General features: G+C 52.3%; 1 protein-coding gene and 1 long non-coding RNA gene across 8 annotated transcripts; one reads left to right on the forward strand and one right to left on the reverse strand.

Annotated features, from left to right (window-relative positions):
* Positions 1 to 2,013: 2,013 nt before the first annotated feature.
* Positions 2,014 to 19,141, reverse strand: LOC141421760 (uncharacterized). 3 transcript variants are annotated; one of them, XR_012446464.1, is made up of 3 exons: positions 18,815 to 19,141; positions 14,157 to 14,257; positions 2,014 to 3,269 (listed from the first exon to the last, which is right to left on the reverse strand). It is a non-coding gene; the product is annotated as an uncharacterized lncRNA (long non-coding RNA). The 3 variants fall into 3 exon arrangements; XR_012446466.1 differs by lacking the exon at positions 18,815 to 19,141 and adding an exon at positions 17,098 to 17,861; XR_012446465.1 differs by lacking the exon at positions 18,815 to 19,141 and adding an exon at positions 14,882 to 15,121.
* Positions 18,020 to 21,409, forward strand: Gpihbp1 (glycosylphosphatidylinositol anchored high density lipoprotein binding protein 1). Of its 5 annotated transcripts, none has more exons than XM_074069328.1 (5): positions 18,020 to 18,554; positions 19,704 to 19,816; positions 20,201 to 20,353; positions 20,767 to 20,883; positions 21,016 to 21,409. In XM_074069328.1, the coding sequence occupies exons 2-5, from the start codon at positions 19,765 to 19,767 to the stop codon at positions 21,312 to 21,314; spliced, it is 621 nt and encodes a 206-aa protein (XP_073925429.1). In that variant the 5' UTR covers positions 18,020 to 18,554; positions 19,704 to 19,764; the 3' UTR covers positions 21,315 to 21,409. The 5 variants fall into 5 exon arrangements, with proteins under 5 accessions (XP_073925429.1, XP_073925431.1, XP_020025988.1 ...); XM_074069330.1 differs by having other exon boundaries at positions 18,032 to 18,554; positions 20,219 to 20,353; XM_020170399.2 differs by lacking the exon at positions 18,020 to 18,554 and adding an exon at positions 19,344 to 19,541.
* Positions 21,410 to 25,567: the final 4,158 nt, after the last annotated feature.

Consider the following 25,567-nt stretch of genomic DNA (forward strand, 5'->3'; position numbering starts at 1 on the left):
CTACCACCAAAAAAAAAAGTAGCACAAGGGAGAGGGAGAAGTTTAAAAAAACAAGAGAAACATAGAAGCTAGTGTGCAGAGAGCTAATAGAAGTCTGGTTTAAATTGCTTTAAGTGGGGCAGGGAGGGGGTTGGGACAGTGGGGGGAAATGATGGGAACGATCTAACCAAGGTATGATGCAAGGCTATTTGGAATTGTCACACGACCTCCCCCTGTACAATGAATATATCCTAACAAATACAGGGCCTGGGGAAAGAAATCCCAAAGGAAAGAAAGTCAGTGTCTGGAGACATTTAGGAATATTTTAGAACTAGTAAAAGAACACAAAATAAATAAAATATTTTATTACTAAATAAAACAATAAAATGACAACTTATACCTAGATATAACATAGTGAAACTATCAAAGACAGAGGAAAATCTTAAAACAGTGCCCCACCAGAAACAGCCATTAAATTGGTGGCAATTTCAACAGTTAATAAGAGCCAAACGAGTGGGATCATGTCTTTACAGGACTCCGAGGAAAATGACTTCCAGCTAAGAGCTTTAGACACTGTTTTCCAAAAATAAGTACAAAGTAAAAATTTCAGGTAATTTTAAGTTTAAAAAGCAACCAACAGCAAGAAAACAAATAGCCAGATTTTAAATAGGGCAAAGGACCTGATTAGACATTTCTCCAAAGAAGACTGCAGTGGCCCACGGATTTAGGAAGAAATAGTGACCAGCATTGATCATCAGGGAAATGAAATTAAAGCCGTAAGGAGATACAACCCGACCCCAGGTAGAAGGGCTGTTTACAAAGATGAAGCGCGGCAAGTGTTGGCCAGGTGTGCCAAAAGGGAACCCAGGCACACTGTTGGTGTGCGGCGAGATAAGCACAGTGTGGAAAACAGGCTGGAGGCCCCTCAAGAAACTTAACCAGAACTACTGGGTGAGCAGCCGTCCGCCGTGGTGCATCTCCAAGGAAAAGCAACCAGCACATTGAAGGGATTCCTGCACACTCAAGGTCCCTGCAGCACAATGGAATACTATTCAGCCTTAGAAAGGAAAAGAAATCCTCTCCTTTGTGACAACATGGATGAACCTGGAGGACATTAAGCTGGGCACAGAGAGACTGCATGGTCACACTCACGTGTAGAACCTAAAAGGTTAAACTCACAGAAGCCGAGGGTGGAGTGCTAGGGGCCAGGAAGGAGAGATGATGTTGAAGGATGGGTATGAAGTTTCAGATAGACAGTTTGCACAGGATGGTTACTATGGTTTACACAGTATACGTCTCAAAATTACTAACAGAATAGTTTTCAAATGTTTGCACTACAGAAAATAAGCATGAGAGGTGGTGGATTGGTTAATTGGCTTGACTTAATTATGCCTTAATGTATTGTAAGGGGAGCAATGACAGAGGTGACTCCATTTTGGATGAGGGGGACACTTTAGAAGCAGACATGTAAAGGAGTGTGGAAAACAAAAGGTTTCTCAGAAAAATAACAAGCCTCTCGACAAAATAACAAAATGCAATTGCAAGATGTGGCTCCGAAGGCCAGGACAAGCTGACCAGACCTTCCCAGAGTGTTCTGTTTGATAAGGATGAGGACGGTCAGGTGGCAGGTTCAGTGAGAAGTTGACTAGGTACCAACCCATCACAAATGTAGTTTCGATGTAGTTGGACCTCAGCCAGGCAGAGCCCTATATCTCTCCTAGACTTCAGCCTTTCTTTGGCTTAGCTCTTTCACTAAGCCCCACCCATCAGGGTGCTTTGCTATTCTTTCAATAAACTTTGTGCTCGCTTTATCCTGCTCCAGCATCTTCAATCATATTCAATCAACAACTTCGTCAGGACACAAACTCAGGATCAACAGTTCAGTATCAGTACCACCGTATCCAAACACTACATTGTATCCTGTAAATACATACAATTACTATGTATCGATTAAAATGTTACTTTAAACTCTAGACAAATACTTTCTTTCAGATAAAAGAAATCCAGAAAGATCCAGCGGTTTACTTTTTATTTATTTATTTTCATTAATTTTTTTTATGGTCCAGTGGTTTACCACTAACCACCCTTCAGTAAAGGAACTTGTAAAAAATGTGCTCCAGGAGGGAACATAGTTACAAAAGGGAGACGCAGCACACAAGCACAGGGAGCGGAGCACTGGCGTACAGGAAAGGAATCAGAGTCAACACTGTCCTAACAGCAAGTGTCTGCTATGTGCTGCTGCAAAGATGACTGAGGCCCTGGACAGCGGCAGAGTGCAAGGCGGGAGGACTTGGAGCCCAGCATTGTTAGGAGGCAGCTGAGAGAGGGACAAACTTCAGGTTCCCTGAGACACCAAGGTTGCAGAGCCCGGTTTCCAGGACAACCGCCAACAGGCTGGGGGAGCAGCGCTGCATGTGGAGTAGGCAGCATCGCAGGGCTGGGAGGAAGGTGAGGGTGCCCAGCACATGAAAGCTGGGACACAGGGGAGATGAGGTGGGAAAGGTGGCCAGACACTTTGAAACCATATCACAGGGCCTGCATGGCCCGTGCCCCAGGAATGCAGTGTGTGACTTGGGAGATCTTGAGACTGTGAGTAACAAGACAGGCATCGCAGAGTGTGTTGCTAATTTTACGTGAACACTTAGTTGGACCACGGTACTGAGAGAGTAGGTCAAACATTATTCTGGAAGCTTCCATGTGGGTGTTTTTGGATGACACTAATATTTACCCATTTTTTTTTTCCAGACAGGGTCTCGTTATGTAAGTCCAAATTGTTTGACCTGAGTCCCCTGCCTCAGCCTCCTGAGTGCTGGGAATACAAGACCATCATGAACAGTGAGATCTAAGCTGATCACCTAAGTGATCATCTAAGCTGGTGAATTTTGAATAAAGCAAATTGCCCTCCATGATGCGGGTGGTCCTCGCCCAATCAGTTAAAGGACTGAATAGAATCAAAGAAGAGCCTGAGAGCCCCTGAAAGGGGGAATCCAAAAATCAGGTGGCTTTGGGGACATGAACTGCACATGAGTTCCTCCCTGATCCCCAGCCTATCAGCGCACCCCATCCCACAGGGTTTAGACTGACGAGCCTGCACAATCCCGCAAGCCAACTCTTTAAAATAAATCTTTACACTTCCTATTGTTCTGTTTCTCTGGAGAAGCCTGGAATGCACACCAGTGGTGAGAGGTGACCCACAGCTTCCTCCAGTCCATTCTGTCGGCCATCCCGTCAAGAACACTGGCAAAGGAGAAAGAGTTCGGGATGGCTTTGAGGCACATGAGCAATGGCATCTGCAGAAGTAGAAAACACAGGGACAGATTCATTAATTCATATTTCAGAACAGAACAGAGAGACTGGGGGAGGGGAGGGAAGATGGAGGCTGGGATCAGGGTTGTGGCTGCAGAGAGGGTGCGTTACCCTGGTGACTCTGACCAGGATGTCTGCCCCTGGACCCACCCAGGGCACAGATGGGTCTGCGTGTAGGAGGCCAGGCAGAGCAGTGCCCTCTTAGCTCAAAAGGCCTGGCAGGAGTCCAACAAGAGACATTGGTATACAGAACTCAGAAAGTTTGCTCTGGGGACAGAGACATGGGCATATTAGCTCCTAAAGAAGTGGCGAGGAGGAAGGGGTCCCAGGCACACTCTGGAAGCACTGACCCCAGGGCACAACCTGAGCAGAGGGCTTGGCTCTTGCAGGGGTAAAGCACAAGCCAGGTCCCACCAGGGCTTGGCATTAACTTCTGTGAATTCCCCAAACCAACAGCCCACATCCCAGCAGCTGTGCACTGTCTGGTGTTGTCACCTACATGGGTTGGCTGGAGACCCAGCAGACATTCACCACCAAGCCAGCATATTCCAGGTCTCCCAGCCCAGGCCTAAGGCCTCCTCCACCACAGCCCATTGGCTGATCACATTTCCAAGACACCCCCTTCTCTCCTGCCCCACTCTGCCCTTGGAATTCCTTCTCAGTTCCCCTCTCTATCTAACTGCCCCTTGAGCCCTCCCACCCGGCCCCTGTCCCCTACTGGGGTGTGTCTCACACAGGGCACCTGGCTCTGTAGGTCTTGTCTCACCAGGGTGCAGTCAGCTCCCGTGGGCTGGCATTGTATGGCAATATCCAGCATAGGTCAATCGCAGAGCCCTGGTGAATGAGGCACCATCCCAAATAACCCCAGTGTGAGAGAAGGAGACCCTGGGCTGAAACCACCCACTGCTTTCTCCCTGTCCCTGTTCCCGCCCCCTCCCCGCCCCCTGCTGTATACCTTTGCTCGCTCCATTCCTCCCCTCCAAGGCCCCACTCCTGTTCCTAGGGCCCAACCCCACCCCACCCTTTCATTTATGCAGTACATAGTCTGCTTGTACCATGCAGACACAATTGTCTGGTGGCCCTGGGCACACAGTGAGGGTCAGCGCTCAGGTCCTCTCAGCCTCCCTGAATGTCTTCTCTCTCTTCATGCAGATGGCCTGTTGTCATCATCTATCCCTAGCCTCTCTCTGCCACTTGACCACAAGCCAGTGTCTCCCACCTTACATGTTGCAGCTGCCTTTGTTCAAGCCTGAGACCTCAGCCTTGCCAGGGCTCCTTAGATGCCTGAGTTTCCTGTGCTCCAGCTGCTCACTTTAGAGGCCAGGATGGCCGCACATGGTGGTGACAGAGCAGCACCTGACTCAGTCTCCAGCTCCAGCTTCACAGCCATGCACCTGTGCAGCCTTGCACATGGCCAGGCAGGATAGAACCAGGAAGGGCAGTGCACCCAAGCCTCATTCTCTTCCCTCCCCACCAGCTACGCACACACCAGTGTTCCCATGTATGCACACACGCTCCCTCACACACTCATTCACACTGAGAACTCCCAGTCCTCTCAGGGTTCCTGTTCCAGTACTCTCTGATGCCTCAAACTGCACTGTCCTAAGTATCTGTGTGTAAGCCACTCTGGGGCTCCTTTCCTTCCTAGGAGGCACAGGAAAACAAGCATGATGGCAAGACACCACTCCATGGGTGTGTGGTTTCCCTGAGCTGTCCCTTGTCTGTAAAATGGGATGATGTCTACAAGCATGAGCAATTGTGAGGATTACACAGGAGACCACAGGTCAGATGCTCAGCAGGACAGGCACAGGGCAAACACTCAGCAGGGAAGGCATTGTCCCCACCACCCTCTGTCATCTGGTCCTGACTTGAGAGCTACTTCATGCCAGTCACAGTGCTGACATGTGACACAATAGAGGGTTGTCCCTGCCCCATGGAGCTCGGGTGCCAGAAAGGAAGACAGGCGGGGGCAGTTAGGCAAGTTGGAAGGTGGCTGCAAGGCAAAATGTGCAAGGTAAAGAGACAGGACACCATGGTGTGGATAAGAGAGGACGTTGAGCAGAGGACTTGATGAATTCCAAGTCTGCCAGAGGTAGGAGAGAGCAAGCCATGAGTCAAGTGACAGGCCAGGAGAGGGAGGGGAAGGGACTGTAGGGGGAGGCAGGGGAAGCCAGCTGAATGGGGGGTGAGTGGAGGATGGCTCAGGCTGTGCATTGTGGAAACAGATAGACTTTTGGACTGAAAGTCACAGGGGCCAGGGAAGGGTTTGAGGCAGGGCAGTGTCCAGATCCAGTTGTCTTTAATCATATTTGACTCGACCATTTCAGATTCCATACCACCTTCTCCATGGGGCAGAGAACAGGACAGGCTATTCCTGGATGCTCTGGCATAAGGCTGGCCTCTGTCTCTTTTGGTCAGTTGGATTCTGGAGTTCCTGCACAGTAAGGGGGTGGCTGTGGTGGCATTGGATGAGGTCTCTGCTGTCTATGGCCAACCTGCTCCTGGGACAGATGTCTGACAAACTTCTATTCAGAGATTTGGAAGGTCTCTGCCAGGCCTAGGCCAAGGCAAGCCCCAATTCCCAATGTCTGGGGAGGTGGACAGGCTCCAGGATGGCCTCCCCTGACCCCCACCCCGGGTGTTCTCACCCTCGTACTCCCCTCCCCTTGAGCACAGGATGGTTATGAAGACAGTGCAACACAGCCATGGGAGGTCACTTCCAAGATGAAGTTATAAAAAGACTGTGCTTCTGACCTGTCTCTCCCCCGACCCTGCCCCAGTCCTGAGGAAGTCAATTACTGCGTCATGAGAGAGCCCACATGGTGAGGACTGACAGCAAGCTTGTGAGTGAATTCCCCAACCAGCACAGCCTTTGGATGGCCCACCATCCCCAGCCCCACGTGACAACAGGAGTCAAAGCCTGCCCCGGGACACCAGGGTTCCTGCCACAGACATTGAGAAAGAATAAATTTTGTTGTGTTAGGTCCCTACATTTAGGAGCAACTGCCACACAACAAAAGATAATACAGGTGAGCAGAGCCTGGCCTGCATATGACCTAGGTAGAAGTAGGGGTCTGGGAAGGGGCCAGGATATCCAAAGAATAATGTGTGAGGAAGGGAGGGCTGGCCCCTTGGGAACACCAGTCTGAGACCCACTTTCCCCAGGCTGAGCTTGGTTGCCAGGGAGACAAGATTTCCAATCCGGTTTCCAGGCTACTCTGCCTTCCTCCTGATACACAGTGCACGTGGGTCAGGTTCACCCTATGAGGATTTTTGCAAATAAGAGTAACAATCATTAGCATAAGAAAGGGCTTTCTTTCATGTAACTGAGCAAAAGGATGGCCAGTTGTGACACTGGTCCCTTCAGTCCGGGCCACTTCTGCAGGGAGGTGGTCTTGACCTCGCTCTTCCTAACTTGACCTGGCCCAGACACTGCCTATTTCCAGAGACATAGGACCACAAGGGCAATGGGGCTTCACCCTGACAAGTACTCCAGAGGTCTAGGATGGCTAGATGGCCATGGCCAAGGCTCCCTTGTGTGCTCAGGTCCTACAAGTGATTGGAGAGTCACCTGTCCACATTCAGAGCTTCCTCCCAATGATGTACTTGTGACAGAACCTGGGGCAGCACTGGAGGCCAGTGTTCCTTGGGCCATTGGCTGCCAAGCATCTGGAAACTCCAAAAACTGGACCAAAGCAGAGGGTACAGCACGACTGAGGAACAAGGGGCAAGTGACACAGCTGAGGTATACTACAGAACTCCCTGCCATGAGTTTTTGCTGAAGTTGTCAGAACCCCTTCCAGCCGTCCAACATTGGGCATTGGCAAATTGCAGAAAAGATGTGCCTGTCCCATCTCCCATGTCACAAAGAAGGGGTTGTTTCCAAAAGACCTGCCCAGTGACAAGTGCCCTTATAAGAACCATAAACAAAGAGAGAAACAGAGAAGAGGAGACCATGTAACCACAAGCCAAGGATGGCTGGAGCTGGCAGAAGCCAGAGGAACAGAGGAAAGGTTTCCCCGTAGAGGAGAACCTCAGAGGAGAGTAGCTCTGCTGACACCTTGACTTAAAACTTCCAGCCCCTGATGGGCTGGGGTACGGCTCAATGGAAGAGCACTTGCCTGGTATGTGCAAGGCCCTGGGTTCGATCCCTGAAACACACACACACACCCTAAAAACAAAAACAATAAAAACACCTCTAGCCTCCAAAACCATGATGTTTTAACCATCAAGTGTAGAGAGATTTTCCTTATGGCTGAACCATCATCTCTAGCTGATAGGAGATTTTACAGGTTGACCTGTGTGCTCTCTGCAGACTTCTCAGCTTCTCCCCAGTGTTTTATCATGAGAAACCTTAGGCACACAGAAAAAGTCGAAGAATTGTACAACGAATACACACCCAGTGCCTCACATGTCCAGTAAGTATGTGTCCTGTCTGTCTTATCAGATATCTGCCCCTCCCTCTGTCCTCCACCAGCCCATCTTACATTCTTGATAGCCCACCTCCAAGACTTCAGTATGCCATTAACTATTCAACACAACGTTCAATTATATGATATGAAAAGTACATTCAGTGAAATGAATGAATTCTGAACGCCCCATAGTCTGGGGAATCTCCCATAGAATGTTTCATAGTTTTGACAAATGCCATCAAACCGCATATAACCCAAACCTCTATCAAAATACAGGCATTACCATCGCCCTCAAAATTCTCTCCTGCCCATTCCCAGCTCCTCCCCTCCTCAAAGGCAACAACTGTTGTGAAATTTTAAAAGCCATCTGTGGGCTGGTGGAGTGACTCAAGTGGTAAAGCACCTGCCTAGCAAGCCTGAAGCCCTGAGTTCAAGCCCCGGTACTGCCAAAAATAAATAAGTGAGTAAAAGTCATATGTGAGGATTGCCTGTCCTGGACCTTCAATGGAAGAGGAGCCCTCCTGTGTGTGTTCTTCTGGGTCTGGCTTCTTGTGACAGGCGTCGTGCACATTACCAGCTTGTTCCTTGCTTTGCCGAGGAGTATTCTGCTGGATGAACATCCCAGAGTTTTCCATTTTGTTGCTGGGCATGGGCTGTGGCTCTTACGAACCAGAACCGGGTGTGGACATGAGCTTTCCGTGCTCCTGGATCAGTAGCTGGGTGTAGAGTTGCCGTGTTCAGATATCAGGTAACGTTTACTCTCCAAAGCACAGGATGGCTTTTTCCAGAGGACCTGTTCCATGCTTTCCTCCTCCAAAAACGTGCAGAACTCTGGCTGCTGCGCTGTACACAGACACGTGTTGTGGCACCGCATTGGCTCTGAGAACTCCCGAGCCAGCCTGTAGGCTTCCTGTCCTGGGTCTGGGTTTCTCTTCAGTTCTTATTTCGTTCAGTGGCGACAGTACTCCAAGCCAATAATCTAGATGATAAGGGTGCTCACTGGTCATTTTGTGTCAGCACACCCCGACAGCAGTGATGGCTAAAGAAAACAGGGTTACTTGGACCAGGCCTCCATGGCTGGCAGGTCCAAACCCGGAAACAGCATCCAGCCAGGACCCTGCCCCAGCTGCCACACCATATGGTGGAGAAGAGGAAGGGAACCAGGCACGTTAGTGATCACCCAGTGAGAGCAGAAGCCAAGAAAGCTGAACTCCCTTTCTAACCCACTCTTGTGGGAACTAATCCCGATCCGCTCCTGAGACAGCACTAATGCACTCACAAAGGCAGAGCCCGTGACCTAACCACCTTCCACTAGGCCCCACCTCTCAAAGGTTCCACCACCCAACACCATGCTGGGGTCCAAGCCTCTGGCACATGAGCATTTGGGGAACAGGCAAACCATATTCAAACCACAGCACAGGGTTTTCATTGCCTCCAGGTCTCTGCACTTAGCAAGGTTAGGAGACAAATTGTAGTACGGGGGAGGATCAGAAGAAAATAGACTAGGCCTGAGTCCTGATAAGGCAGCAGGGAGGCAGGGATGGCACAGCAGAGAGATAAAACCTGAGAAATCTGAACATGGAGAGGGTCATGTAGCATCGGGAGGGGAAAAGTTCCGTAGCACTAGGGTAAAGTAGCCTATGAAATTAAATATAATCATCTATGGATTAGGCCTTGCTTTTTGCTTCTGTAACCTGCTTGCAAGGGTATATAGGGTGAGACCCCTTTGTTCTCAGGGTTCAGCCTTTGGACACGAGTCTGCTGGGTCTGTGTGGCACAATAAAACATTGCTTCCTGCTAAAATGCCTCAGTGTCCCATATCTCGGCTTGAGATTCCTGCAACAAAGTGTCCTTTCTAAAGGGAAAAAAAGTTACATGTTCACTGTCTCTTCATTTCAGATTTAGAATTTCAGGATTTTTGTTAAACTTCTTTGAGTTTTTAAACCTGTACCTCTTTCTTTTTACGCTGAAAAAGTCTTTATTCTTAACATTAACATATTTACTCATTTATTCTGTGATGTTCACATAATAGCTGAAATAGCTTATTGATTATCACCAATAAGAAGATGATGAATTAAATCCAAGATTTCTTTACAGTTCATCTCCTCCTCACGTATATCCCACAGGATGTACCTTCAAAAGACAATGCTTAGAGAATGCTAGTTATCCCTTCTGCAAAATCAAGTTACCAACTTGAAGCTTCTTTTCATCTTGTTTGTTTTCCATTTTTCTGGATTTTATTCAACATGTGTAAAAATGATACCATATGTGTAAAAAATATCCTTATTATTACAAAGCCAGGGCTTTGCAACTAGATGCATTCAGTGAAGTGCTATCCCCACCACTTCTGTCATATCGCTCAGGTCTCTCCTTATCTGTAGAGTCCATCTTCTCACTGTTTCTTTGTTGCAAGCATCAGAAACAGTTATTCTATGTGCATGTCTCTCCTTGTACAAAAGGTGGCATGCCAACAGCACGCTCGCCTTTTTCACACATTAGCACAGCCTGGAGAAAGCTTCTGACATGCACAGAGACCTGTGCATCCTTGTCCAGGGCTGTGTCCCCTGGGGGCGGGGAGGCGAATGTGCACCTGGGCACCCAGGCAGCTTTGCAGCAGGGCTCTTGGAAAGTGTCCAGTGCTTACTGGTTCAAATAATGCCACTGTGAGAACTCCATGCCTGTGTCATTCTGTGCACCTGGGGTACACCACTGAGGTAGGTTCCTGGAATTGGTCGAACGGCAGTTTGGCAAGGTACTAACGGGTGTCTCTCCATGGGGCTGTAGAGGCCTCCATCTCAACAGGGTGCACCTGTTGATCACTGCTAATGCTGCTTTGCCGATCTGATGGGTTGAGAAATGGTCCAGCTTCTTTCTGTAGAGTTACAATATACAGGAGTAGATTTTTCTGGAAATTGTCTATTCATATGTTTTCCAATATTTTTATGTTTTTCCCCTAGATTTCTAGGAATTCTTTATGTATTCGGGGAAATAAGTTTCCTTTTTTTTCTCCCAGTTTGCATGTCAGCTTTCCTTCTTTTCTGTGGTGGTACTGGGGTTTGAACTTTTGCTTGCTAGGCAGACACTCTACAACTTGCCCCAGGCAGCCTTCCTGTTTTTCTTTTTTCTTCCCTCTTTTCTTTCTTCCTTTTTCCTTTCTCCCTCTGCCCTCTTCCTTTTTTCTTTGTCTTTCCTTTGTTGTTTTTGCTACCAGCCTACATGTCTTCCCTCCCACATACCAGTCACAAAAGGCTCTTTCCCCCCACATGGTAGGGCTTAATGCCAGGTGTATGTAGTGGGAGTGGGGAAGTGCTGTCTGCACTAAGGCTAAGGCCGTTCCCCTGGCAGGCGTCCTTGGCCTGTCAGTGCTCTTGGCTGACATGTTGGCAGGTGAGGCCTGCAGCGGGAAAGGAGGGCTGACCATGCCCACCTTGCCTTTGGGGCATGCACAACCACAGATGCTCACCTGTCTTGCAAGGCCAGCGGTGGGCACGCCTGAGGCACAGTGGGGAGGCTCAGTGGTGCCACTCCAATTAATGTCTCATTCACAAAGCCTTAGCTTTGCAGGTGGCTGTCCCTACCTTGGAGCCACAGCCACAGAGCAGGGTATCAGTCCTCGTGCCAACACGCTGAATAAGAAATGGGGCTAGAGATTTATGGGGGTGAGGGGTTATAGTTGGGTATACTTGGAAATTACTAAATATTCCATTCTCCTGGTGTCACCACCCAGTGTTCCCTCCATAGAGGCTGCTCCACCCTAAGGACCTTGACCTTGGGAGGACAGAAGCAGCCCAACTCCAGGTGGTTGAGGAGGCTAAGGGCAGCTGTCCGCCTCCCCTCAGGGATTCAGGGGGTCTGGGCAGGGCTGCCTCTCTTCCCTGGTACACAGGGCAGGTGTATGTGTCAGCACCTCCCCCAAAGACTGGAGGGCCTTGGGTGACTTGTGCCACATCAGCCTCACCAGGGACATAACCGTGGGCCTGGGGAATTGTTGGAGGTTAAATTTGTCACCTGGTACACATGCAGCTGATCTGAAAGGAAGCTGAATTATTGAGGAGTAATCATATCTAGCCAACACTGAGCTTGTCCCCAAATACCCATCTCCTCCTGCTGGTGACCCTCCCCCACGGGGCATGAGGCCTCGGCCTCATTTATCACTGAGGGTGCCCTCCTGGCCTCAGCTGAGGGTTCAGTGGCTCCCAACACCATCAGCCACTGAGGTGCAAGGAGCCCTGGAAAGGGGCCTTCCAGGATTTGCTGGAAGCCCTCCCTCACACACAAGGAAGCAGGGAGGTTCTTGGCAGTCCAGGGGCAGCCCCTACAAGCTGGGTTCCAGATGAAACCAAGATGATGGAAGACACCAGGTCCTTGATGCCTAGCTGAGCAGCTGACCCAAACTCATCCCAATAATCCAGTCACTCCCTACAGTGAGTGTGGACACGCCACAGTGAGTGTGGGTGCCCCACAGTAAGTATAAACTCCCCACAGTGAGTGTGGATGCTCACACTGAAGGTAAACTGACCACAGTGAGCCTGGACTCAGCCTGCATCCACCTCCCTGTTCCTTGACCTCCTCACCTCCAAGGCCTCCCCTGGTTCCACCCTGCCAACCCTTCCCATGGCCACCCCCATCTCCGCCTCCAAACCTGAGCTCTCATGGGTGAGGCTGGAGGGCTGGATAGCAGGACCCTGAGTGTGCATCTGTGTTCTCAGTGACTTAGGAGAGGAGGCTAGGTTCCAGAGGAAGGACAGGGAGAGGAGGTCCCAGGCAGGTTTGAGCCATCATGAGATACCCTTCTGCCCCTCATCTCTCTCCCTGTCTATTCCCCTCCTTCCTCTTGAGCCTGGGTCCTCAGGGCCCCAGTGATCAGTGCCCTCAGCTCACGTCACATTAAGGGATTGTTTTAACTTCTGGAATGTGTGATGGTAGTATTGTGGTTTTGTAAGAAAATCCTCTCTTTTTAAGAGATTCGCTCAGCAGCGCTGGAGATGGAAATGGTGTTGGGGTTTGAATTAAACTATTACATTAAAAATGTACAGTGGTGACTCACATCTGTAATCTCAGCTATTCAGAGGGTGGAGATTGAGAGGATTGCAGTTTAAGGCCAGTCTGGGCAAGAAATTAAAGAGACTCCATCCCAACAAATTAGCCTGGTGATGTGGCACACACCACCTATCACAGTTTGAATATGAAATGCCCCACAAGTCACCAGGTTCCTGTGTTGAACACTTGGTCTCCAGCTGGTGGCACTGTTTTGGGAGGTTCTGGAAACTTTTGAAGGCAGGCCTAGCTGGAGGAAATGGCTGGGTGGGGGATCCCTTGGGGTGATTCCAGCTATTTAGGAGACATGGGTAGCAGGATGGCTTCCACCAGGCCTATGCTCCTGCAGAGACGTAAGTGAACCATAGAGAGTTGAAAGTGGAGAATCAGAGAGAAGAAGAGGGATTAAAACTCAAGAGATGAAAGATTGTTTGCAGTAGACCTGAAAAGTTTCCAGCCGCCTTCCCCTGGGGCACTTACCCTCCCCCTCCATCTGTGAAAACTATGGACAACTCTGCTCCCAGAGATCAATGGCCAGAAGCAGCTAGAAGCATTCATGACCTTCCCAGCCCCCGACACCTCCAGCAGAGCATTGTACCTCAGAGACAATGCACACACTGGAAAGGAGGTTATATAACAAAAGATTCACAAGATGTTATTTTATACCAACAAAACTCTTATGAATGCATTCAGGACTAGGAAGGGCATGGTTCTGGGGTGAGCTGAATACATTGGTCTGGATTTCATGTGCACCAGAGATAACTCCAGCAGCTGGCAGGTATAAATGTTCTCAAATGAATGACAAAAACCTAGAATCAGCAGTAGCCACATAAGGTCTGAACTGTGCAGCTGTTGATGAAGGAACCCCTGAAGTTGGTGGCACCCCACAGAGGTGGGGGTGGAGGCCCAGCCCCATCCCCTGCCAGTGCTCGGTCCCCAGTCATTCACAGACCTGGCTGTCTTTGCTCTTAGTGGCTTCACTGGGACCTTTGTCAGAGAAGTCAGACAATGGGAGTCCAGACCTCTTGGGGAGTTTGGCACAGGCACCAAGCCAGCACTACTTTGTCCCGAGCACCCCGATTGCTTCCCTAGTGAGGGAGGCATAGAAGAGAGGAAGGAGAGCAAATTCAATTCTGCTCTGTAGCTGAGTGGGGCTGGGACCTCCTTTAGTTATTTACCCAATGCCCAAGATGCAATAGATACACCCACAACTTGCAGGACCCCCCCCCCCATGGACTCTCCAATCCTTAGGGCAAGGATCTACAGGACATGAGCCCCAGAGCATACCACCACCCACTCACCCACCTCCACGGTTCAGCACCATGGCCAGAGACACCAGAGGTTCAGAGCTACTTCCCCACCACCCCCCCCCACAACCTCCCCCCTTCCCCGCCCTCCCCCCAGCCCCCACCTTTAACTCACCACCCGGTTGTTGAAAGGCCTTAGGAGAACACCAGTGGCTGTCAGATGGTGGCTGTCAGGGTGGTGTTAAGTACAGCTCTGCTCCAACTGTGGCACTGCTCCTGGGACACAAGGTAAACAGCTGGAAATGTGTTCTCCGTGCCCATAGCAGGAAAAGCTCACATTGGCTTCCTTGTGTCCACTGAGGACAGACTCCCTTCCTCCTGCTCCAGGATTTGTCTGGCCAGCTTTGCACTCCTGTTCAGACTGAGGAGCCTCAGCTGTCTTCCATGGCCCCTGCTCTGATAGCACAGATAAGAGGTCTTCAAATGCTTCCGATGTCTGAGCACAGCCTGCACTTTCAGAGGTGGATCGTAAACCCCACCAGAATCCAGAATTCACCATCTCAGGGAACTCCTGGGGCCCAGGGGTTGGGGCTGGGACTGATGGCTTGAAGTGGGGCTCAGCTCTCCAGCTCCATAGAAGTGACATGGGCCTGGCTCTGCTGCTTCCTCTAAGCTAGTGGTGGTCCAATGACACCACTGTGCAGTGGGGCTGCAGCAGGAGCAGGGCTGCCCATGGACCCTGACCTGATGAAGTCAAAGGTACCCAGTGGTTGAGCCAAACCAAGGTACTTCACAGAGCTGCAGCAGGCCTGGGAGGACAGTCCAGAAGAACCCTGAGGTCCAAGCAAGGAACAGCCACTACCTTGGAGCTCTTTGTGTTAGTTGAGGTGCCACACTCACCCAAAGGGAAGTTTGCCTCCTGCCTCTTCCAGCTTGGCTTAGTCACTCTAATCTCTGCTCCATTTCACAGGGCTTTTTCTCTGTGCTTCGTGTTTCAAAGATCCCTCTCCTTTCCCTCATAGGGACACTTGTCATTGAAACTAGGATGTACCCTAATTCAGGTTGACCTCAAGGTCTTGAACTCAATTACATCTGCAAGGACCATTCTTCCCAATAAGGCCTTACAGGCTCTAGAGAAAGGGTGTGGACACACACTTGTGGGAAAAACCACATTATTCTTTCTGGAAAACAGCTTTCGGTTGGCTAGGAGCCCTGGAGAGCAAGCATGTGGCTGGCCCTGGACTCTAAGCATAGAATGAACAGTTGTCTGATCCATCCACCCCCACAGTGTCCCCCACAGCCCACCCCCACCAGGAGAAGAAGAGACCAGGGTGGCCTAAGGGTCTCCAGGCTCTCAGCTGTTCAGACAACACATCCATCTTCTGCTTGGACCAGCCAGAGTTCCTTTCTGCCCCTTGTAGCTAGGCACAGAGAATGTTCCATGTCCACATGAGGGCAGAAAGGAATCAGAGGACCTGTCTGTGACTCAGGAGTCCCCTCTCTGAGAGATTTTTTCTCTCAAGGTTGCTCCAGCCCTTCAAAGCCCCTATCCAGCACTGCCATTGGGGGTTCAAGGGGCTTACTGTATGCAAACAGTGGGGTGCCACAGAGGCTGTAACCCCAGTGTGATGTGTTCTTGCTGCTGAGACCTGAAAGGACAAGTGAGAGCTGTCCTGCTGCCCCACCCCCATCAGCCAGGAGAACTCAGCTGTGGGGTGGGGGGGAGGTGTCTTACTGGAAGGAGATAAGAAACTGATTTCAAAAGCTGGAATTTTGGGTTGTGACTGAGGAGAAGGAAGAGGCCTTGAAGGTGAGGGAAACCCTCAGTGCTGCAGATGGGTCAGGAAGATCTGGGGCTTCCCAGGACGCAGAGCCTCTCATGAAGACCAGGCTTCTTTCTTCCCTGACGCAGGGCGTGATGCAGGAGGTGGTCCTCACGTACCTACTTCCTGCTTCTCTAATTTGGGACATGGAAAGTGTTGTCCTTCCACATAGCCGCAGAGTACCTGCCATGATTATTTTCAGTCTTACCACGTGAGGAGAGGGAGATGATTGCCTAATGATATAACATAAATGGTAAACACAATATCCCTTGCCCATGCATTTTCTAAGGGAGACACTGAGTGTGTGTGTGGGGGGGGGGGGAGTAAGCTGATCCTTGACTTCCTTGATCCTCAGAGGTCAGCCTCAGAAAAACAGGGAATGAGCTGTCTGCTGAGGGGGCAGGAACAAGGGTTCCTTCGAGCAGTGGCCAAGGCAGGATGAGCTGGGAGGGCTGAAGACCTGGCAGCCTGCTGAGCTGGAGTGAGGCTGACTGTCACCCTTTGCTACGGGGCGGGGGGGGGAGTGGGGGGGGGAAGGGGCAGGGATTTCTATATTAATGGGACCAAGGGATCTAAGGACTAGGGAAAAGAGACACTGAGGGCTCCTGGGGTGCGGAATAGCCAGAGAAGGTGCACAGAGGTCAAGGGTGCACACAGAAAGGGCTTCTAAGATGGTCAGATGTCTCCCTCATGGGTTCCAGGGGTGAAGGGGAGTGAAGACCTTGAACCCTGTTCTCCCTGCCCCCCCATCCATGGTTCTTTGTTCTAAGTGCAAGTTCTAGGCTAGAAGAACTTGCCTTTTGTGCCTGCCGGACCTAAACAAGACCACTCATCACCCCCAAGGGAATCCCTCCCCTGCCCACACAGGGGAAGAAGGTCTGCTCCAAAAGGGAGCTGCTTCCCCTGCCAGAATAGGAGAAGGTCAGTTGCAGAGATGGTGGAGGGAGCCCAGAGCAAGAGAGATCAGCTCGAGGACCTGCATCCTGCAGCTTACCTGCTCCCAAAAGTCCATTCTCATAATGTAGACAGCAGACCCTTCCCCAAATGCCACCCCAGCTCCCACCCCAGCTCCCACCCCAGCTCCAATGTGCTGTTCTAGAACTTCCTGGTCTGATGCCTCCAAATTACAACCTGACACCATGGTGTCCCCAGAGGCCATGTGGGGCATGTGCAGAGCAGGGTCTTGGAGCCCAGGAGGGAGCTACACAGCACCAAGGACAGTAGGGTCCACAGCTGCTGCTCAGCATGGCGCTAGCACTGCCACTGCCCCTGAGCCCCTCCTCCACACCTCACCTGCTGCCAGCTGGAGGGAGGGTGGACGGCCAGGTGCCCCTGTCCATAGCCAGTATCCAGCTCTGAAAGGCTGCTGTTGCCCAAAAGAGCAACATGACTCACACAAGGACAGAACCAAAGACCAGCAGTGTCCACAGGGGCCACCCCAGAGCCAGCTCTGCCAAGCAGGACAGAGTGGGCAAGATCAGTCCCTGAAGCACAGAGGACTTTGGCTAGGGAGCCAGGAAACCAGGCTGTCTTCAAAGAGCCCTTTGGGTGTGGGCATGGCCCCGGGAGGAAGCCTTAGGCGGAAGGGAAGTCCAACCTAGGGGTAGAGGTCCTGCAGAACAGAGGCTCTGAAGTGGCCCTGGGAGTCCCCCTTGGAATCTTAGCCCTCGGCTCTAGACCTGGGGCTCTCAAAGGACATGACTACCACAGAAAACAATGCCTTCCTCCCCTGGGTGGGCACATGGTCCTGCTCTGGAGTTTGAGGGAGGTGTGGGCTCCCTGGGGCTGTTCAAGAGGCAGTACAATGCCTGGGTAGGGAGGAGTGGGCTCCACACACACTGAGCCAGCTGTTCCCACCTATGAGCTGACACAGTGCTGAGGGGGCCAGTGTCTGTCATCCATGTGTTGGGGCAAGGGGCCTTGAACCCACCCATGGGCCATCAGTCCTGGCCTGGCCACATATTCGCTTCTGTACAGGCTAGGCCAGACCCAGCAGCCTTTCCTGTAGGGGGGAGGGAACAGTGTGTTAGTGTGGAAGGTGGTGCGTGTGCACAGTCTAGGACGGCCTGCACGTCCCACTACTGGTGCCTGTCAACAAAACAAATGTGACCAAACCACCACCCCCTAGAGTTGCTGAGGATCAGCAAACCCAAGTTTCATTTAAGCAAGTTAGACATTGCTATTGTCCCTTGGCAATTCGCACAACAAGCTGTGCCCTGGGACCAGGGGAGCTGGGCTCAGAGGAAGCCTGCTCAGCCTCAGAGGGCCCCCTGCTCCCCAACGGGGTCCTGGGGAATCTGGGGCCTTCCTGGACCCAGCTCCTGCTGTCTCAGGTCAAAGGTCCTCTACAGGAAGCAGCTGGAGCCGTGAAGTAGGCACTGGGCCTGGAGAGGCTGGGGCCACTGGGGAGGTGACCCTGGCTTGGGAAGTGACCTTGTCTGCCAGAACTGGGAGAGGCTGCAGGCAGCGGGTTGGCAGGAACCTGGGTAGGTGCCTGTAGGACACCTCAAGGACAGCTCAAGAGGACGTGAACAGGCACAGTGCACTCAGGAGCTAGCGCATCTGAGAAGCATCATTCCAGCGGCCCAGAAGGAACTATCACCTGCACCAGGCGCCGTCCTGAGCCTTTGCGAGTGCTTGCTCTTGCAGTAACTCACCCCAGGAGGGAACTGAGGAAGACAACCCAAGGGCTGGTCCCAGACCCAGAGCCAGAGAAGGCGGACCAAGACAGGCTCAAACTTCTCTTCCAGGTAGTTCCCAGGCCCTGATAGTTGGGGAAACTGAGGCCTGGCTGAGCTAAGGGCTGCCCTGAATCTCAAGTCATACAAATTGTTGCAGGCTTGACACTGACCTGGGTCCAAGTCCAGCCCCCACCACTGCCTCCACTACCACTGCCCCTTGAGAGCCCACTGTGCCACCTGTGTGCCCCCCCCCAGGTGCTTTGAGGCCAAGTGTCCCCGGTTAGAGAGCTGGGGTATCAAGCCAGCTCCTGAGTAGCCCAGTTGCTCACCCAATGACACTGGGGTCCAGAGGGCTGGGGCTGGTGTCTTTCCCAGCCGACCACCAGACGAGGCAGACTGGAGCCGGTCCCAGAAGGCAGTCCTTCTCCCTAGGACCAAGGACCTGCCTTGGATGGCACGGCCATGGCAGAGGTATCCCTGAGAGGCTGGGCATTACAACATCAGGGGATACTGTACCCAAAGAGGACAAGGCATGAGAGAGCGGTGGCTTAGAAGGTCTCTCAGGAGAGGTGACTTGTGAGCAGAGGCTGAAGGGGCAGGGAAGGGTTGGGGAAGGGGTGGGGAACAGCCACGTGGGCACCAGCAGAAATAGCATTCAAGGCAGAGGGGACACCAAGGAGCCAGGAGGCAGGAGTCCCACACCCAGCAAGAGCAGGGGCGGGGGAGGAGGGGAAAGGAGGGAGTGGAGCCAGCTGGACACTGGCTGTGTTCTTATCTGAATATCCTGAAGAGGCCCACTCCTGGGTGGAAGGTGCCTGGCCCCTGAGCTGCAGATATAGGGTCTGAGACTGGAGCCTCTGTGGCTGTGTTGTGGGGTTCCTGGGGTGGGGCTTACAGGCACTGATCCAGCCCAGGGCCAGGCTCCCAGCCAGTACTGCAGAGCTGAGGCCTGGAGGCCTAGGAGCAGGACCTGGCCAGCTGGCTCCTGAGGGGTGCCTACCTTCTGCAGCTTCCACTAGACCCCAGGAACAGCCCAGGTGGACAGGACGCCCCAAGGTTGATACAATGACTTCCCCTTCCCCTCTGGCCCCAGAGGTCCTGGAGGGAAACAGTGTGTCTGGCCTGACGCCTGCAGCTGGAGACCAGTATGAAGCCCATTGTTTGAGGTTAGAGCCAGTGGGGGCTACGGGAAGCCCCCAGTAATGCCCTTCGTCCCAGTTACCACAGATCCAGAGCCCCGAGCAAGGACTGAGCCAGTGGCAGAACAGCCTCCAGCAGGATGAAGGCACTCGGTGCTGTCCTCTTGGCCGTGCTGCTGTGCGGACACTCAGGTGCGGGGGAATGGGGGTGACCTTTGGGTGAGGGGGTGGTACATTCCTGGCCCACGGGGAGCTCCAGGGGCCCCCCAGCCTGGAGATAAGGCATGGGCACGAGGAGAAGAAGGAAGGGAAAAGGCTGGAGTCCCAGACCAGAGGGAGGTGGGTAAGGCTGTCCTGGGCCCTCAACATCAGGGCTCTGGTGGTTCCCTTCTTCTCCCAGCCCCAGATTTGGCCTCTCCAGTACTACAGGGCTTTGGAGGAGGGAGTCCCTGTTTTTTCCCAGTCCTAGTTTCTTCTTCTGTAAAATGAGAAGGGTGTGGAGAGGAAGGTATGGGGTGGGGGCTTGGCACTTGGCCCCGAGTGTGTCCTCTATACCCAGGTAGCCAAGGTTTACAGGTATTCCTGCGTGGTCAGGGAGCAGGCAGACACAGGAGGACAATGACTATGAGGACATGGGGCAGGAAAGTTATGGCTATGACGATGACGATGACAATGACGATGAGGAGGAAGAGGAAGAGACCAACCTGATTTCTAGCAGCAGGGACAGAGGTACCCTACACCCACCCCAGCACCCCTGGGCTCCCTGACATCCAAGCCAGATGGGCTGCCCCTGTGCCTGGTTGGAACCTGGCATGCTTCACCCATCCTCCCCACGTGCTCGCCCCGGCTCCAGGTCTGTCCCCGTTCAGCCCACCCTGCTCCCCATTATGTACTCCTTCTACCCTGAAGCCCAGCACTGTCAGATTTACCTCAGGTCCTTGAGGCCCAGAGTAGGGGTCTTCTAGCAGTACCCCTGAGGGAGTGACCAACACAGGGTGTTCACTTACCTGAGCCCAGGGCCCTGCTGGGCAGACTTTAGAGGATGGCTAAAGGGCCGGGTGGCAGGGGTGGAGGTGGGCAGGGACTTGCAGTGGCCCTGGAGACCTGCCCCCAGACTGAGCCAGCCTTGCCAATGCCCACAGTGTTCCTGGAGTGCTATACCTGTCAGCTGCTGCAGAGTGGGGAGAGCTGTGAAGACACACAGCGCTGCTTCCATAGCCAGGCCTTCTGCACCACACTCATCTCCCATGGGAACACTGGTGAGCAGACACGGGCCTGGTACACACATGCCCAGGGTACGTGGAAAGTGGGACCCCCCCCATCCATGTCCCCTTCCCTCCCATCCATGTCCCCTCCACCCCATGCCTCAGCACCTGCTCTCCACTCCCCAGACTCAGGTCTCCTGACCACTTACTCAATGTGGTGCACAGACACCTGCCAACCCATCGTCAAGACAGTGGAGGGGACCCAAATGACCCAGACCTGCTGCCAGTCCACTCTGTGCAATGTCCCACCCTGGCAGAGCTCCCAACACCAGGACACACCAGATGTCAGGACAGGGAGCCCCCAGGGTGGCAGGGCTGGCCAACCCCAGGGCAATGGGGCAGGAGGCCACCCAGACTGCCCCAAAAGTGTGGGCATAACCCTCCTGCTCAGCCTCCTCAGCAGCCTTTGGGCAACAGGGCCATGAAGACCCTGACACCCCCTCTGAGCCCCCTGTTGGGGCACCATCTGGTGCTTCCCCCATCACCAGCTTTGGAAAATAAACTTGGAAGTCTTTCACGAGTCAGCCAGCTGCAGGTCCTCTGCAGTCTCTCTCCTTAATTTCCCCCTCAAGTCTCCTTGGTGACCTCTGTTCTCTGCCTAGGAACAGCGAGGTGGTCAGCACATGAGCCTCAGGTAGACTTTAGGCACCTGCACCCCCAGGACCTGTGGTCTCAGGGGCTCCACCAGCCAGCCACAGGCAGAAATAGCCCTACATGCCTGGAGGACTACTTCCTGACATGAAATTCCTCCACCCCCAAGCTACCATATGATTCAAGCCCTGTCCTTTCCCAGGTGTTGGACATAGGTCTGCCTACACCTGTCCAGAAGGAAGAGGCTTTGGAGGAGGCTGCAGGCTGGGATGGAGCGAGGGGAGGGCTACAGCTGTGGGAAGAGTCAGGAAAAAAGGAAGGAAGAAAGGCCCATGTGCTGAGCTGGGATTTTCCGCCTCTCTGGGCCCAGGGATCAGTGCCCTCTCAGCAGCAGCCCCTCCCGCAGCGGGTCATCAGGAAGGAGGCTGGGAGGCTGGAGAGGGCAGCAAGGACCTGTGCGCTCCTGAGACAGGAGGAATGAGGGGCAAAGCCAGCCCTGCCAGGGCAGGTGGGAGCCCCAGGCTCCTCAGCATCTCCTTCGGCTGGACTAGGCCCCTGGCTGCTGGACATTTGCCTCCTTGATGTCCAGCAGCTGGCACCAGGACAGAGCCCTGGATCAAGAGGAAGATAGCCCAAGCCTGGGCCGCAGCTCAGTGCTGTCTTGGGTTTCCCCCAGTTTCCCCATTTCAGCAGTAAGATCACCCACTGGCTCAACCTTGCATGCACTGGGAGGTCTAGAGTCCTTTGCTGAAGGCCAGTTTGTCCTGGCATGCAGTTGAGTGGCCGTCACTATCCATGCTTTCCTTTTCCTTATTCGTGAAACCTTGATGCCTAGCTGGGGGTGGAAACAAAGCCCCTGGGTGGAGGTGGCACTCCTTTCTCCTTCAGTTTCCTGGCTGAAATGATGGCTGGAGCTCAGCATCCCTTCGTACTGTGCTGGGAGTGACAGGAAGACATGGAAGGAGCAAGAAGCAGAAGGCATTATGCCAGCTTCAGCTGCCCACCTCAGGGTCCCCTTACCTAGGAGGAAAATAGAGGCCCATGATGAAGCTGATTGTTTCAGGTTTGCATTGCTTTCACCCTCCTACTCTCAGGCACGCACATGCATGTACACATCCTACCATGCAGCCCCTGCTGGTGCACAGCTCAGCGGTCAGACCACCTGGGTGGAAATCTCAGATCCACCCTTTGCCAGCTGTATGACTTCTGAGCACCACCTTGGGCTCCGTCTCCACCTCTGTGGAGTGGGATGGCATGACAACCTTCTTGCAAGGTGGCAGGGTCAACTCACCGAGGCACCGCATATCAGGGCTCCCAGCCCAATGTCTGGCAGGAGCAGGTGTTCACTAATGGTGACATGTCACCATGGACACACTTATGACCCTGGCTCCATGTGTACATTTGTGGTGAACACTGACCTGTGCCACCCCAAGTCCCTCAAGCCAAAAGAACCTCATTAACCATTCCCAGCTTAGAAACACTGGGTGCTGTTACCTGTGTTCACAGAATTGTTCCTGGCATTGCTGCCTTAAAGTTGTGTGCAGTCTGGGTGACAGACCCACCTGCCTGCCTTCACCACCTCTCCTCCCTCTGAGACTCATGAGAAGGGAAATGGGGCTCGGGGCTCAGTCTGAAGCCACAGGCAGCTGAGTCTGCCCTAGCCTTGAATTCCTGCTTGGTTGACAGTCTCTTCTCCCAGGATCCCCACCCCTGGCCCCAGGGAAGCAGAAAGCACAGCTGACCCTGCATGGGGACTACAACCCAGCCTGCCGAAGGTGCAGGATGCAGGTGGCACTTTGAGTACTCCAGTGGCTACAGAAGGGGTCAAGGAACAGATTCAGGGACAGAGAAGCCAGTCCCAAGCACTGCCCTCCTGCCACTCTGGAGAGCTGGCTGTCCTGGGACAGGACCATTGGAACTCTAAGCAGGAGAAGGGACTGCTGCGCTGTGCTGTGCCGTCTAAGGTGGGTGCAGTCAGGGCTCACCTACTGACGAGAGACTGCAGCTCAGACATGAGAATATGGTTCAAGGTCACAAGGCTGGTGGCTGTACATCCAGAATCCAGAACTTTTGTCAACTGAGGGATGTCACAAGCCATCGGGTCAAGCAGAGATGCCAGGAGCCTGGAGCTACAGCAGCAGAGGTTGGGGGGCCAGGGCCAGCCAAGACCTACCGGGTTTCCACAGCTTGGGCTGGAGGTGCCAGTGGAAGGTTGCAGCCAAGACATCCCAGGCCCTGTCTAAGCCCAGCACAGAATGTCAGTACAAGAATGAGCAGGAAGATGGGGGAGGGGACACACTTGCTCATCTAGCCAGACAGCAGGGAGGTGAGGCGGGCTAGATCCCAACAAGGATCCAAATCTGTCTGTATCAGTTTCCCATGGCCACCGTAGCAAATGACCACAAACTCAGTGACTTCAATACAAGCTTATACCACGGTACTGGAGATGGGCACCTATGTGATTTTTGTCTTAAAGTTCCCCCAAACACCCATGTGTTAAAGGTCTGGTCACCATCATGGGGTGCTATTGGGAGGTGGTGGAAGCTTTAAAAGGAGGGGACTGGAGGGAGGAAGTTAAGTCATTAGGGGTGTGCCCTTGAAGGGAAAATCAGATAGTCCTCCATGCACATTTGGTTCCTGAAAAGACCTCCTCCACCATGTTCTTCTTCCATGAAGTGCTTCCTGCTCATAGGCCAAGTAACCATGGACTGGAGACCTCTGAAATTATAAGCCAAAACAAATCTTTCCTTCTTTTGACTGTCTCTGTTAGTCAGCTTTCTGTTACTGTGACAAAATACCTGAGATAAACAACTTAAAATGAGGAGTGGTTTATTTGGGCCTGTGATTTCAGAGGATTTGATCCATGGTTGCTGGCTCTACTGCTGTTAGGCCTGTGAGAGACAGCACATCATGGCACCAGGGGAGGCTGCTTATCTCATGGTGACCAGGAAGCAAACAAAAGAGAACGAAAGGGTCAGGGGTCCCAATATTCCCTTCAAGGGAATACCTCCTTCCTCCAACTAGCCCCACCTCTTGACATGTCTATACTTCCAGTAACACCACCAGCAGCTGGGGACCAAACCTTTGACATTTAAGATCCATGCTGTAACATTATCTCAGGTATTTTGTCACAGCAATGGAAAGCTAACATGGCATCTAAAATTGAGGTACTGGCAGGGCTTTGTCCCTCCAAGAGCCCTCTTTGCCTTTTCCATCTTCTAGAGGCCACCTGCACTCCTACCTCTCCCTCCATCCTCAAAACACATGCCTCCCATCGCTGCTTCCCTCATCACCTTATGTAACCAGACCTCCCTTTGCCTCCCTCTTTTTTTTTTATTCATATGTGCATACAATGTTTGGGTCATTTCTCCCCTGTCCCCACCCCCTCCCTTCCCACCCACCCTACTCCCTCCCTCTCCCCCCCACCCCCTCGATACCCGGCAGAAACTGTTTTGCCCTTATCTCTAATTTTGTTGAAGAGAGAGTATAAGCAATAATAGGAAGGAACAAGGGGTTTTGCTGGTTGAGATAAGGATAGCTATACAGGGCATTGACTCACATTCATTTCCTGTGTGTGTGTTTTACCTTCTAGGTTAATTCTTCTTGATCTCACCTTTTCTCTAGTTCCTGGTCCCCTTCTCCTATTGGCCTCAGTTGCTTTAAAGTATCTGCTTTAGCTTCTCTGCGTTGAGGGCAACAAATACTAGCTAATTTTTTAGGTGTCTTATCTATCCTCACCCCTCCCTTGTGTGCTCTCGCTTTTATCATGTGATCAAAGTCCAGTCCCCTTGTTGTGTTTGCCCTTGAGCTAATGTCCACATAGGAGAACATACGATTTTTGGTCTTTTGGGCCAGGCTAACCTCACTCAGAATGATGTTCTCCAATTCCATCCATTTACCAGCGAATGATAACATTTCGTTCTTCTTCATGGCTGCATAAAATTCCATTGTGTATAGATACCACATTTTCTTAATCCATTCGTCGGTGGTGGGGGCATCTTGGCTGTTTCCATAACTTGGCTATTGTGAATAGTGCCGCAATAAACATGGGTGTGCAGGTGCCTCTGGAGTAACCTGTGTCACAGTC

This window comes from Castor canadensis, chromosome 3, assembly GCF_047511655.1.
Source record: "Castor canadensis chromosome 3, mCasCan1.hap1v2, whole genome shotgun sequence".
In the NCBI taxonomy this organism is placed as follows: domain Eukaryota; kingdom Metazoa; phylum Chordata; class Mammalia; order Rodentia; family Castoridae; genus Castor; species Castor canadensis.